Here is a 14,772-nt window from a genome sequence, read left to right on the forward strand (position 1 = left end):
CTGGTGCAATCTGGTGGTGTGATTATAAGTTTCATAGAGTGGAAGGCAGCTATTGCTGCATCTTCCTCTTTTTATACCTTCACGTAGTTAACAAAATAATATTAGAAATGTACAGCTATTCCTGTACCAACATGGCACAGTGCATGCAGATGTGAATTATGTGCAGACTGGAAATCGGATGTACTGTTTGTTAGTGAATTGGGTATTGCTATTCATGTTAGTGTTTTTGGAACTTCTCCATCAAATCGTGGACAGTAATCTTATGTGTTGGAATACAATTGATGAAGACTTAAACAGAGGTAATGTAGGCTTCACAAAGTGTACTGCTTTGACAGAGCTACTAAGCAACCTGATGAGAACGTGTCCCACGTTTGAGGTCGATATCATTAATTCTTTTTGAGTTACAGTAGTTTGAGTGCAGCAGTGTAATTTTGTTCTTGCAATCTTGAACTATCAGGTCAGCAGGGGGTAGCAAATCCATTCGGAGCCCGTCTCCTGTGCGTTGAGAAAGAAGACATAATCTACTTGTGAATTGAAATCAAGATGTAGTAATCTATAAAGGTAGTTCATCATCATCAATTCCCCTTTTCTAGCTGACACCAGGTGGGGGCAAATATGGTTCCTCTCCGCTTCGTACTGTCTCTCCACCATTCCTCATCCAACACTGTGTCCCAGTCCAGGTTCCGTTGTCCAGTGCTGTTCTTCATGGAGTCCATCCATCACAACCTTGGTCTTCCTTGTCCTCTCTTCCCCATCATCTGTCTTTCCACTGCTTGTCTTGGCAGTCTTTATTCTTTCATTCTGTTCTGTTCCACTTTGTCATTTAGTTTCTGCACATTTAGCTCTTTTTGTATGTCTTCATTTTTCACTCTGTTCCTCCTCGTCTTCTGTACCATACTCCTCAGGAATTTCACTTCCGCTGCCTGTCACTGTCCAGGTTTCTGCTGCATATTTCATTATCGGGAAAGTGAGTCCATCACAGACACGATGAGAAAAAGAAGAATTGCCTTTTTTTGTCATATATTTCGACTAAGTGATAACAGAGTTTTAAAACAATTATTTAATTACTTTTGAAATAATAAATCAAAAAACAATTGGTTTAAAGAAGTCCAAAGTGATTTGGAGGAGTTGAATATTACCATGCAAACCATAGAAAACAGAGGCGAGAAAAGTATTTTGAAGAATAAATGCATCAGGCTTCCTCTGACCATTGTACAGAGGAAACAATATGTTATAACGGATGCGGAGAGGGCAGCCAGGTCAACCAGACTCAAGACTTTTTGGGAGAAGAAAAGGAAGACAAATTTGTTTTAGTGTGATTTAAGTGCTCCAATGTGGGCGTAAACTCTGTAAATAAATAAATAATAAATAAATAATAGGTAAGTACAGTGAAACATCGTTAGTGCGTTCCTCATTAACACGTTTTCCCGCTTAGCACGTCGTAAATTTGAAGTTGCGATTCTCATCTTATTAAATCTATATAAAAATTCCTCACTTATCACGTCACGAATTTTTGCTATTAGGGCTACCGCTTAGTACGATCACATTTTTCCTAGCCATGAATATTTTATTTGTCATCCCTTGTGAAAGAAATGTTGTTTCCAACTCAGGTGAAATCTGCCGTCACAGTTGCGTGATTACGGAAAAAGGCCTTAAATTCCTTAACTTCACAGGATACGTTGCACATTCGGGGAGCAAGCTGTTAGCCTCAGGAATGTTCAATTTTGCTTGCCAGTTAGCAGCAAGATTGCTGAATAACACAGTGAGTCTATTTGTGCTTGTATTTCGCATTCTGTTCAGAAGTTAGAAATTTATTTTGTTATGAATGGTACAGTGAAGTGTAGCGAATGTTTGTCGCGTGATACAGTAGCCTGTATCAGTATTAGGAACATATAAACATACATATTGCATCAAGAATTTTCGCTATTACCGCTTACTACGAGTACGATCACATTTTTCCTAGCCCTCAAAATGTTGTCATCCCTTGTAAAAGAAACGTGATGTACAAGTCGGGTAAGAGCCGTCGCCACAGTTGCATGATTACCGAAAAAGGGAGCCTATTTGTGCCTGTGTTTCATTTAGAAATTTATTTTGTGTTAAGTGGTACAGTGAAGTTTTTTGTGTAATACTGTAGCCTATATCTGGCTTAGGAACATAATCGTGTGAAATTGACTAGCATGGTGCATATTTGTCTTGTGATAGCCTAGGTATGGATGCGGAAGAAGTGAAATTCCTTTCTAATGAAGACAACATTAAAATATTTCAGAAAGTGGACTGGCATCCGTATCTTTAAGCACTCAGATGTCGCGAATGTTGAACTGGCATCTTGGAGTTTCGACTCAGTCGATTCGACTTGGTCGAAGTTTTCAAAATGGCACCCAAAGTCATTGTGTTCCGTTGTAGTCACACATGGCTGAATATAATCTCCAAATCATTGTCTAAAAGTGTGAGCAGAAAATAATGTTTTATAACCCACTGCTCTGAAATAAAAGGTTTCTACTAACATTTGTTTTAGAAAGAGTGTGATCTGCAATAATACTTGGATATTTTTATTGGCCCCCGTGCATATGTTTTCATATTTCTTGTTTGGTGTTTTTCACACCATTCACTGCACTTGTTATTTTATAAGCCCCAGCAGAAAAGGTTTTCATATTTGTTCTCTCGTGTTTTTCACACCTTTTAATCATCTTGGGAAATGGTAGATATAGTTTTCACTGTACCCGCAGATACACAACCTAAAATGCCTTCATGTTGGAAAAAAATCATATCTAGTGCTTCCATATCCCTGTTAGATAATTTTTATTTGTATATTCAGTAGTACATTTTCTCGCTTAACACGTTCATTTTTGTTGTCCCCTGCGGAAATGTTTTAAATAGGTTTGACTTTATATTACTTCTTTAGCATTCCCTGGTACATCTTTATTTCATATTAATCTCCGTACCTGGTAGTAAAGGGAACTCCCTATTTCCAGTCTTCCATTTCCTGTCAGTTAATTTCCCAAATATTTGAAGTGTTCTATTGTTTCCAGTTCCTTGTCTCCAATTTTGATAGTTTCTCTTCCTTCTTTACTTCCTCTAGTCATCACCATTATCTTGTTCTCCACGTTGATCCTCAATCCTCATTGTTCATCCTTCTGTTCAATACATTCATCTGTCGTTGTACCTCCTCTTCATCATCGTCCACAAACATCATTACATTAATTCTAACCACTCTATAAATCTTCCCTTGCTGTCTTTACGATGTCATCCATCACCATTATGAAGAGTGATGGTGCCAGCACACTCCCTCGTTTTAGCCCATTGTCAATTCCAAACCATTAAAGTTAGTTATAAAAATGAACAGTAAACATGAATTAGTGAATTACAACCAGAGGTTGTAGAAACTTCGAAGTTGGTATCAAACCAAAGAAGTCGTTGTGATTTGTATGCGTGCCAAAGTAGACGAGCACTGCTGCTAATCTCTATAAATGAGTGACATGAGTATCTGATGACGATGTAAGAGCACAGCCGATAGAATCAATCGATGAGGATAAGGTTTGAACTGTTTGTTAAAGGAGGTTTCTTTCTCTTGATAGCAGCCAGCGGCATCCGCCCCTGCTCCCGAACCAGAAGTGGCGTCTCCGTCCAAGAACCCTTTCGAAGAGGATGGCGAAGAGAGTTCTCAGCCCATCCCTCCCAAACCCAAGCCGTCTCCGTTCCACGGGATCATCGGACGCTGCTTTGAGCCATACCTGTACATCTACATCGATAGTCTTGACAGGTAATTTTGGTGTGGCCATTTTCCTGTCTTACTTTCTTATATTTGTTCGGTACATTAAGAAAAAAAATATTCAGTTAGGGCTGTGTTGTGGGCACAAGTTTTGACATGAAATGCATACTGCATGATAGAGATCGTTAGTCGTCGTCACGTAACCTTACCAGCTTGACGAGCAGGGAGGTGTTTCGAACGAGCTCTCACGAGCATTTTGTGTCCATGTAGGTCTCTCACTCCATGATCACTCTCCAGTCCCCTCCTGTACTCTCAACATCTATCTTCAGTTAGTCCAGTCATCGTTTCCTTGGTGATCCAATAGGTCTCCTTCCACTGACTTTCATATATGCATGTGGTGTTCAAGTGCCTGGCATTCTCTTTACATGCCTGAACCCTTTAACTCTTGCAGACCTTAGTCTTTCTTCCAGAGGCTGCTCCACTTCCAAAGATGATCTGACTTCCTCATTTCTCACCGATCATGCCGTGTTTTCTGCATTGTATTCCTAAGAAATTTCATTTTACAGCCGTGCAGTTTAGTAAGGTCCCTATTCCACAATATTCATGTTTCTAGGCCACGTGTGCACATGGGAATAAGATACGATTTATACAAGGACATCTAGGTTTGTTGGGGTACCTTCTTGTCCGAGATCAGGGGACGTATAAGGTTATAGAATTTAGACCCACTGGTCACTCTTTTAAGTACTTCTTGCCCTGCTCCATCCTTGTTTGAGACCACGCTCCCAAGGTACTTGAATTCTTGTACTGTTCTAATGTAGTGTCCATCAAGTTGTATTTGGCAATGAGCATCATCTCTACTCATTGTCATGGCAACAGTTTTTATTTTGCTCACTTTCATTTTAAAATCATTGAACTTGGCTACCCATTTGTTGAGTCGGTCTTGTACCTCCTTTTCTGTCTTCCGCCCAAATAGCAACATCATCAGCGAGCACCAAGGCACTTAAGTCTCCATTTAGTTCTTTCTTCAAGTCCGTCTCTAGGATATCCATGACTGCCACAAACAGCAAAGATGAAAGACCACTCCCCGAGTTTTCTGAAACCCTTCTGAATGGCCATCACCAATTCTGACACAACTATAGCATTTAGTGTATAACATTGTCAGTATGGGTTTGAAATGTTATTGTTAATAGTTTATTTCTTACTAGCAGTTGTACCCCGTTCTTCGCACTGGAATTTGCAATAATGAACAAGTAGAGACAGAATGAGGACAATCAGAGAGTTTATTTTGCGGTACAGTTCCTGGTCTGAAGGTGTGCGCAATTTTCACTGGAGTGGAGCTGTGGCTGAAAACTCATGAAAACTATCCTTGATGATAACCTCCCTTATTATCTGGTCTATCGAAAAAATGAAAAAGCTCTTTTTTGCACAAATGTAAATTTACTGTTAAGATCCTCCTATAAAACCTCAGTCTTTTCAGGGAATTAGAAATAATTTTGGCCGTAAATGGTAGTTCGCAAAGAATTGACATCATAGCCTTTAAAGAAAACAGCTCTCAAGGATTCATATTAGATCCGACGGTCAGGTTCGAGCACCATAGCGGTCAACCAGAGGAGGTTAATCTAGAAAAGATTAAAAAATACAAACCAACTATCCCTTACTACAAATCCAAATACCACCTTCAGGAAATTGAAATAATAGGGATAATGGTCGGAGCACGCGGTACCATACCTCGTCACTTCGTCACCACATGGAAGCGCTTCCAACTCCCAATGAAGCTCATCCCGGAAATCGCGACCCTCGTCCTCCGAGCCTCCATCAAGATCATGAGGCACCACCTCTAGAGCTAATTTTGAATGTTCTTTTATTAATACATATGTACATAAAATTGATATGTTTTACCTTGTTCTTAGCGGCAGCCTGTAAATACAGGAGGTCTTTCCAAAATAAATGGAAATTATATATCTAGATATGAAGTTTGGTAGAAATATATGGAGAATAATTTAAGAGTTCAGACTTCTGCTCGTATGCCGTGGGAATTCCCGAGCTTGTGTGGCTTGTGTCAACACTGGCGAGATAAGAAGTGTTCACTGCCAGCACACAGCTGTTTAGCACTCTTTCCCTCAGTTTGCTAGAAACTATTGCACTTTTAAGGTGTGTTGTGAGGTTATTATCATGATGGTTAAATACACTATAGAGTAAAGAATATTTTTGTTCGAGTGTTATTTGCACAAGAAGAAGAAACCAGTTAAAAGGTGCCTTCGAAAATTCTGTAGACAATTTCCCAGTGCGACTACCATCAAAACGTTACGTGCATCAGCTCGTTTACAAGTGACATAGTACTGGTTCCGTAACCAATAAGAAAGAGAACAGCTCTCACACGGGAGAGGTTAGAAGATATACAGGCAAGACTCCAGGTCAGTTCACATAAGTCGCTTCAGAGAGTAGCTCAGGAAAGTGGTATTTCACCTTCTTCAGCACGTAATGCAACAAAATTGTTACATTTATGATCTTATTGGACTCATTCAGTCCATAACATACTGCCTACAGATTTCAATGCAAGAATACGATTTTGCAGTTGGCTAATGAATAGTGTCCATGACAGTATTGTGCATCCGAACTTTCTTTTCATGAGCGACGAAGCCTGGTTTCATTTGAGTAGATATGTCAATTCACAGAACAAGAGAATCTGGGAAACAGACAACCCGCACGTTTTACAGCCGAGACGTCTGCACAATGTGAAGGTTGGTGTGTGGTGCGCTATCAGTGTCTGGCGATTTTTTTTTTTAATTTTTTTCTTTTTGCTAGTTGTTTTACGTCGCACCGACACAGATAGGTCTTACGGCGACGATGGGACAGGAAAGGGCTAGGAGGGGGAAGGAAGCGGCCGTGGCCTTAATTAAGGTACAGCCCCAGCATTTGCCTGGTGTGAAAATGGGAAACCACGGAAAACCATTTTCAGGGCTGCCGACAGTGGGGTTCGAACCTACTATCTCCCGAATACTGGATACTGGCCGCACTTAAGCGACTGCAGCTATCGAGCTCGGTCTGTGTCTGGCGAATTATCGGTCCGATATTTTTTCAGGACACGATTACTTCTGACCGTTATATTCACAACATTCTGGAACCATTTTTCTTTTTTGCTGAACTGACTGAAGAAGAGAAAAGGTACGGCTATTTCCAGCAGGATAGTGCAACGGCCCATATGGCGCGTAGCTCTATGTGATGGTTACGGGACGTGTTCGATGATGATCAGATCATCAGTAAAGGCTTATGGCTCCCTCGTTCGCCTGATTTAAGCACGTGATTTTTATATCTGGGGAAATCTTAAAGGAAAAGTTTACAGGAATAATCCTTGAACTGCAGAAGAATTAAAAATTGAAATTAGGAACATTGTGCGTTCTATCAGTGTCCATGAACTACAAAGTGTGTTTCGAAATCTCATTACAAGGTGTGAAGCTTGCATTGCACCTGAAGGAGATCACTTTCAGTATCGTCTGTAAATACTGGTGAGTTCATTTTTATTTCCTAGTTGATTTTTATTTATTTATTTATTTATTTATTTATTTATTTATTTATTTATTTATTTATCTATCTATCTATCTATCCATAGTATCTATGTAGCCGGTGAGTTCAGTTTCATTTAGTTTCTATAGGCGTAATCATGCCGCTTCTTTGAGCCGACTATGCCTGCTTTTCATTGTGGGCATTCTGCTCTGAACTTAAATTAATCACTCTGTATCAGTAGTTTCCTAGTTATAAGAACTCAGATGCACAAAAAGACAAACCGACAAGCAGACACCAAAACTAAAAAATATGCATGTGGTCATTATTGCCAAAATATTCAATGTACAGCCGTGGTTCAAATCCCGGTCACTCCACGTGAGATTTGTGCTGGACAAGGTGGAGGCAGAATAGGTTTTTCTCCGGGTACTCCAGTTTCCCTGTCATCTTTCATTCCAGCAACACTCTCCATTCTCATTTCATAGCATCTATCAGTCATTAATAAATCACTTTGGGAGTGGCGACCCCGTCATACTAATAGCCTATATATGATTCATTCATTACATCCCTGACGCAGTCAATGACTGGAAAACAGGTTGTAGGTTTTTTTCTTTTTTCATTCAATGTACAGACAGATGGTCATTACAATTTTATTTATATAGACTTCTAAACAAGACCGACTGGTTGCCATGATTGTTATACGTCAACTTCAATACGGAACCAAAATGAGAATAGTTACCTGTAGGGTAGAAGGGGTTGTGATATTCAATTTGTAACCTCTAGATCAGGGCCTCTCAAACGCCCAAAATCTCACGCATGCAGATTGAGGCGCAGAGTTCCTGTGCACAGTGCATCGATCCCATTCGGCGTGGCTCGGACCGACGCTTCGTCACTGGGTTACTCGGCTAAGCTCGGCTCAACTCGGCTTGGATTTGGAGCGCTACGGAGCAAGTGAGGAAGAGGGAGATGGGCGGAGCGAGCGAGACAGGCGTGGGGAAAGAGAGATAGCGCTATTGCTCTAAATCGAGGAGTGGGGGTCTGCACTCTGGTCAACCAAGCAAAGTTGTCTTTTGCACCGTGTACAGTGCATGCACCCTGAGAGTCCCTGATTTAGATTGCGTGCCAAAATCCTCAGTTCAATTCCAAATCTCTCTGCAGTGTTCATATGGAGGGAGGGTATGTGACACTGTTGTTGATGGGCAATAATAATTCATCATATTGCCTCAGCTACTAAGGTTCAGTGGTGCCATCTAGGCAGCCTGCCTGCCAATTTTGATCTTTTGCCTGTGCTGCTATCTAGAGTACATCTCCAGAGATTTTTAACACATTCACTCCCAGCTCCTTCTGTGGGTATTTAATCATGCAGCCCAGCGATTTTTAGATCCCACCCTGACTCACTGGGAGTGAACGCGTTAACGTGCTGGCTACGATGACATGGAGTGTAAAGTTTTTTGACTGTCCTTCGGAAATCGACTACCTTAGCCGGGATTGAACCTGTTAACTTGGGATCACGAGTCGGACACTCTACTGCTGATCTACCATTCATAACGTGCATGCATAAAGAACCGTTGAATATGAATTTCACTATGATCCGTACTGAACAAGCTGTGAACATTGTAATTTGAAAATGATGAGCGGTGACTCCCTTGGTGAAGACGGCAGTGTCTCCCCATTCTGATGCTTCTCCCATCCACAGCTTGTTGACTGACTTACAGTATTTCCTTAACTCCTAATGGCTTTGACCACCTTATTCTGTTCTTTGAGTTCATCCCAGCTCTTTTCCTGTAGTTGACCTGCTTCTACTGCCCACTGCCATGCCGTCTTGGGCCTGCTCTTCCTCCTCTTTCCTTGTGCGTTCCAATCGAATGCAACCTGGCTATCGGAACATATCTCCCACCCATTACCATTTTCTCATTCTTATTTCATCAAGAAACAGTGCCATATCATTGTTTTTGCAGAGCTTTTACTAAGATGGCTCTGTCTCTTCTTGAACCAACTATTTTTCACCACCAACCCATTCCTCATGCAGAAGTCAAGGAGATGTTCACCTTCTATATTTCTTCCACCTTATCCTTCCCATTACATTCTCATATCCTGTTCTGTCTGTCCCAATCTGTGCATTCAGGTCTCCTATAATGATTACTTCTCTTTACTAATAACTTTTTCCAAATCATCAGGAAACTGGTTTTTATCCTCTTGACAACATCCAGTTTGAGGTACTTACACCTGTACCAAAGTTAGTTTTTCTTTCCCTATTCAGGAACCTGTCAGAGCTAATCGAGAGGTTCGTTCAAGATGCTCGCCAGCAGCAACAGCAACAACAGCAGCAGCAGCAGAGTACCGGTGACGGACCACTGCCCGATGAAGGAGCAGTTGTCTTGCCATCCTGCGCAGACCTGTTTGTGTTCTACAAGAAATGTATGGTCCAGTGCACACAGCTGAGTACAGGGGACCCCATGCTGGGGCTGACGAAGGTGTTCCAGCGCTATCTCCGTGAATATGCTAACCGTTTGCTACTCGCCAACCTGCCCAAGTGAGTACATTTTATAAATAGGGAAGTTTAGAAAGATCCTAAAAGAAAACCCAATCTTTTTAAGACTCTTTGTTCAGTCCAAAAAAACTATATGATTAAACAAAATATTGTCTAGCTTACGTTACGTACTCCAGAATGGAGTACATGATACAGCCAAGTGACTCAGCGCCGAGTGTGGGGTGGCAGTAATACCCTGACTCTTTGAAGAGGTCAGCACGTTGGGCGAAGGAGCTCCTTTAATTGGGAATGATGTGACTGGGTGAAGGTTTTGAAATTACATGTATATCCTACCAGATTTTATAAACTTTGCACAGATCTGTGTCTAAACTGGGTGCATGGCAAAATATCTCTTGCTAACACAATTTTGTTTTAACCTGATTTTTCCAAAGAATGACTCACAGTAGAACCTCAGTAATTCGAAGTAGGTTAATTCTAAATCTCACCTAATTCGAAGAAGTTCTCGTTCCTGGAAACATGAGGTATGATTTTGCATGTTATTTAAAATATTTAATACGAAATATGGATAATTTATAATTCGAAGAACAATGTTGGTCGCATTACTGAAATTCTGACTTGTAATTTACAACTGCTTTTACATTTTGAAAAAAGTAGTATTTTACAATGTAATTTAAATTCAAAATTTCTCCGCGTCATGAAATAACGCATCTTCTGGAACGTGCAGGGGTAGCTTTCCGAACTTTCACTCACTTTGGCGTGTCTATAGTGTGCTTCATATTTGCTAAGTTCGAGTGAAATCGTAATTCTCTTGTCCCAACGACTTTGTATTAACGAGGTTTTACTGTGTATGTTTTGGACTGAAATATAGTTTCACAATTTTTGTTATGCATTTTAAATAATGAAAATTTATGAGGTTTAATAATATAAATATAATTTAAATATTTAAAAATGTGATTGAAGTGGAAAGAATTAACTTTTTGTATTAAAATATCATAATTATTTTGCAACTTTGATGTAACGCACTTCCTAATTTTAAGACTTTTTTATCATAACATCAACAATCATCATTGTGCTGTTGCAGACTTCGTCGAGTAGCTCCACCCAGCTCCGGTGTGAGCACAGCAACTCTGTCAACAACCGTGAGCCTGTTCGGTAGCTTCATGAAGGAAGGAGAGGTGCTACGTTACTCCAGGGAGGAGCAAGCTCGTGTCTGCAGGTGGGCCAGCTCCTGACCTCATCTGTTCTGTAACTTTGATTTAAGCTAAGTGGTAGAAATTTTCTTTCATTGAAATATACTTTTGTTCATTTTAGTGTTTAGTGAATTTTAGGAGACCTGCTGCACAACATGGTTGGTTGAATGCTTTTTCTGTGGTGAAGGTCATGTGATCAGATGCTTTTGATATAAGTGTTTATATGCAAGATACTTGTGTCATATTTTCAGGGCTGTATGTCATGAAATTCATAGCAATTCAAGAGATGTTAAATACACAGCATTATTAGTAAATTAAACCAGAAATCTAAGCAGTGCTAATTGCTGTCTTAAGTGGGAAAGGAACAAGATTGTTCCTTTTTCACAATCAATATAGATCAGAATAGATTTTTATACAGGGTGTATCTGAAATACTTTTGTTAAGAAGGAAGCCGTACTTTTCAGTATTCACTAAGTTAATGTAACTAAAAGTTTTCAGTCTGCTGAACACTAACACCTATATCATTATAGCATACCTATTAAAAAAACACATGATTAAACAAAAATGATATATTTTGTTCTTGACAGAACATCATCAGATTCTATCAAATCACACTTTTTTTTTTAATTGATGAAAATTTCTTAGAAATGTAGAAACATTTAGTTTATATTCTGTTTATACACTTTAACACATTGGAGACGGCCATATTGGAATGTGCTTCCTCCAGAAATCGTAGGGTTTTTAATGGTTTTTGAATTTTTTAATCTTGGGGTAAGCCATGATTGTAACAACTTTTGGAATACTTAGAAAGATCACACTTTCTTCTACACAAAAATGAGTTTTAATTATCACAATAGTCCAGCAGTTTTTAAATAGAAATTTATGAAGATAGGAAGTTTTACAAATGAAAAAACAAAATCTGACGCAGCTATGGATGCCATTTCGGTTAATATTTTGAAATCCGTCGAATATTGTGGGCACATCTACTGAAACACACTGATACAGATTCTAACCTAATTGGTCAATTGGCACCGGTATCCTTGTTTACAACCAGGAATTTGCTTCCCCACTGTTCGTTGTTTGACAATGGGGTTTCATCGAGTTGCTGTATCTGTACACGGGAAACACCCACATTCTTAGAAAGCAGTATAAAACAGTATTACAGAACCCACTTCAGGAAGCGGTATAAAACTATGCTACACTTCACACCAGTTTGAAATTAGCTCATTATCAACATTTACTTGCCTGAAGCACCAGAAATCATCATGTTTACTTGCTGTGTAATTGTTATCCTCATCCTCATTTTCAGAACTTGTGTCTTCCATAAGAACATCCATTATGGTTTCGTTGTCGAAATTTCGTACACTTGAAGTAGACATGCTAAATATTCACAAGAATTCCACTAACAAGCCTGCCTTTTGAACACACACTCGTCCTGTCCGCATGTACCGTACGTACTTTCCCGCACATTTCACAGCTCAACGATGACGCAGCCCCAGGTTATGTAGGAACGTGGCTATGTTATCAATCTCGTGAAAGAAGAGCTCCCGACTTATATTCATAACTAGTATATTTTATGCTTATAGAAGCATTCAGCAGTATTCCATAGTTTCTATGAGCAGCATCTCTAATGTTAATACTTGAAAGTTAAAACTTAATGAAGTGCTCCAGTAGTGCATCTTCTCTCCTGGCTAGTCCAAGTGCGAGGTAATCTAATGCTCTGTTATTGGCATGAGACCAGCTGGCTAGTTTGTTGGTAACTTTCCATTACGTTATGCTCCGGTGATACCAATGGCTTCTTGTAGTTGCATGTTTAGCTTTATTGTTATTATTATTATTTCAGGGTTTGGGCCACTACGGATTATATTCGCTAGTCTTTTCCCTTCTATATTGCTGATTTGTGTCGCCATCTTACAGGTAGTTAGAGAAGTATTTTGGAAATACAAGGTGATAGTGGTGATTGTTGTTTTAAGAGGAAGTACAACTGAGTAACCATCCTCTATATAATACTAATCTGTAAGGAGGAAAAAGGATGGGATCTGACACTTCGAAAAGTGAAGAAAGACAAGGGCCATGAAGGGACTGAACATGAAAGACTCCCTAGCCCTCAGAACCTAATAGTGTTGGACTTGGAAAAGAACAAGAGTTAACCATGGAATGTCGGATAGTATAGATGAAAGAGGAGAGCATGGCACACAAATAAGTGGAATGCTAGACTCGGCTACAGAGCACCATGGTCACCAACCCTTGCTCACAAGTTGAGAGCCCCCAGGGCCCTTTTAGTCGCCTCTTATGGCAAGCAGGATGTTGTTCTACCGCTCCCACTCACAGGTGGAGGAAATACAAGACAAGACGATTTCCTAACATCATCTGATAGAAATTGAAGCAACTGCTTTTCATATGTGTTCTCATGTTATTCACCTATATTTATTCATAAATATCCCACAAGTAGCACGAGTTCTTTGAAGTGAAATTGTGAATGCCATCCAAGAAGTGATTTATTATTCTATCTATTACACAGAGTTTTCTTATTATAATTAGACATTTTTCACTTAATTCTTACCTCATCCTTGATTTATGAATATGTTTGCAAAAATTGTGCACAAACTGATTTGAAATAGTCTTAAAAAGGCCTGGAATTTTGGAACTGAGGAGGTGATAAAAGGGCTAGGACTCATTGTGTTAACTTAAATAACAAGTTTTGTGAGATTCTGTACTGATGTTCATTTTTACAGTCTTAACCCATTAGCAAAAGTGGAATTTCCCCTCTTGATGGAACTATTTTTTTAGTGTTTCTGCCACTACAACCTTTGTACACCGTATTCTGTATCCCACAGCATCCTGACAACTGCCGAGTATTGCCTGGAAACTACACAGCAGCTAGAAGAGAAGCTAAAGGAGAAAGTAGCTCCTGGACTGGCAGAAAAGATCAACCTCTCTCAGGAACAGGACGTGTTTCACAAGTAGGTAACGTACTCAACCTTCCTGTATCTCTGTCAGAGTCACGTACTAATAATATAATTTTGTGTGGCTATTTCTAGCTGGGTACAGCCCTTGTAAGGCAGACCCTCCGATGAGGGCGGGCGGCATCTGCCATGTGTAGGTAACTGCGTGTTATTGTGGTGGAGGATAGTGTCGTGTGGTGTGTGAATTGCAGGGATGTTGGGGATAGCACAAACATCCAGCCCCCGAGCCACTGGAATTAACCAATCAAGGTTAAAATCCCTGACACAGCCAGGAATCAAACCCGGGACCCTCTGAACCGAAGGCCAGTACACTGACCATTCAGCCAACGAGTCGGACAGAGTCACATGCTATTGTGTTCTTTCATCAGATCTCTTGCAGAATAGTCATCATCATCATCATCATCATCGTCATCATCATCCAGCTCCTGCTGGGTGGGGATGTTTATGGCACCTTTCCATATACCCCTATCCAACCACCATTGTTCCTCCTTAACTGTGCTGCAATCCAGGGGCCTGTTCTACGAACAAACTTTGCAACTTTTAACTTTTCACTTTGCACTTTTCAGTTCAGATTTTGTTCCACCATCACCCTTCAGATTTAGCTTGCAAAGTGAAAAGTTAGGAATTTTTTCACTTTTCAAGCCTGTACATTGGTACAGAAATGCAAAGTGCAAAGAAATGAAGTGAAAAGTTTTCATAAATCTTGCAAACAGATGATTCCCTTTTCATCTGTTAATTAACAAGTATGTACACTAGTTTCTCGGCGTAGAATTTTGTTTAGTGATGTAAACACGTTACGATGTAAGCTTTTGTTAGCATCAAGTGAGGACAGTGCTGAAGAATCCAGTAAGCAAACGTACAAAGACGAGATTAATTTTCATAACCTCACTTCGACGGATTTCGCGAGTGATTTCG

The 14,772-nt window shown here is 40.0% G+C and overlaps 1 protein-coding gene across 1 annotated transcript in view; it reads left to right on the forward strand.

Annotated features, from left to right (window-relative positions):
* Window positions 1-14,772, forward strand: part of Vps53 (vacuolar protein sorting 53) — a 107,734-nt gene that overhangs the window by 49,370 nt on the left and 43,592 nt on the right. Inside the window, exons 9-12 of the mRNA XM_068230540.1 lie at window positions 3,579-3,760; window positions 9,471-9,743; window positions 10,783-10,917; window positions 13,729-13,854. Of these exons, the coding sequence (XP_068086641.1) occupies window positions 3,579-3,760; window positions 9,471-9,743; window positions 10,783-10,917; window positions 13,729-13,854 (716 nt within the window). The remainder of the gene's footprint in view (window positions 1-3,578; window positions 3,761-9,470; window positions 9,744-10,782; window positions 10,918-13,728; window positions 13,855-14,772) is intronic.

Source organism: Anabrus simplex, chromosome X, assembly GCF_040414725.1.
Source record: "Anabrus simplex isolate iqAnaSimp1 chromosome X, ASM4041472v1, whole genome shotgun sequence".
NCBI classification, from domain to species: Eukaryota; Metazoa; Arthropoda; class Insecta; order Orthoptera; family Tettigoniidae; genus Anabrus; species Anabrus simplex.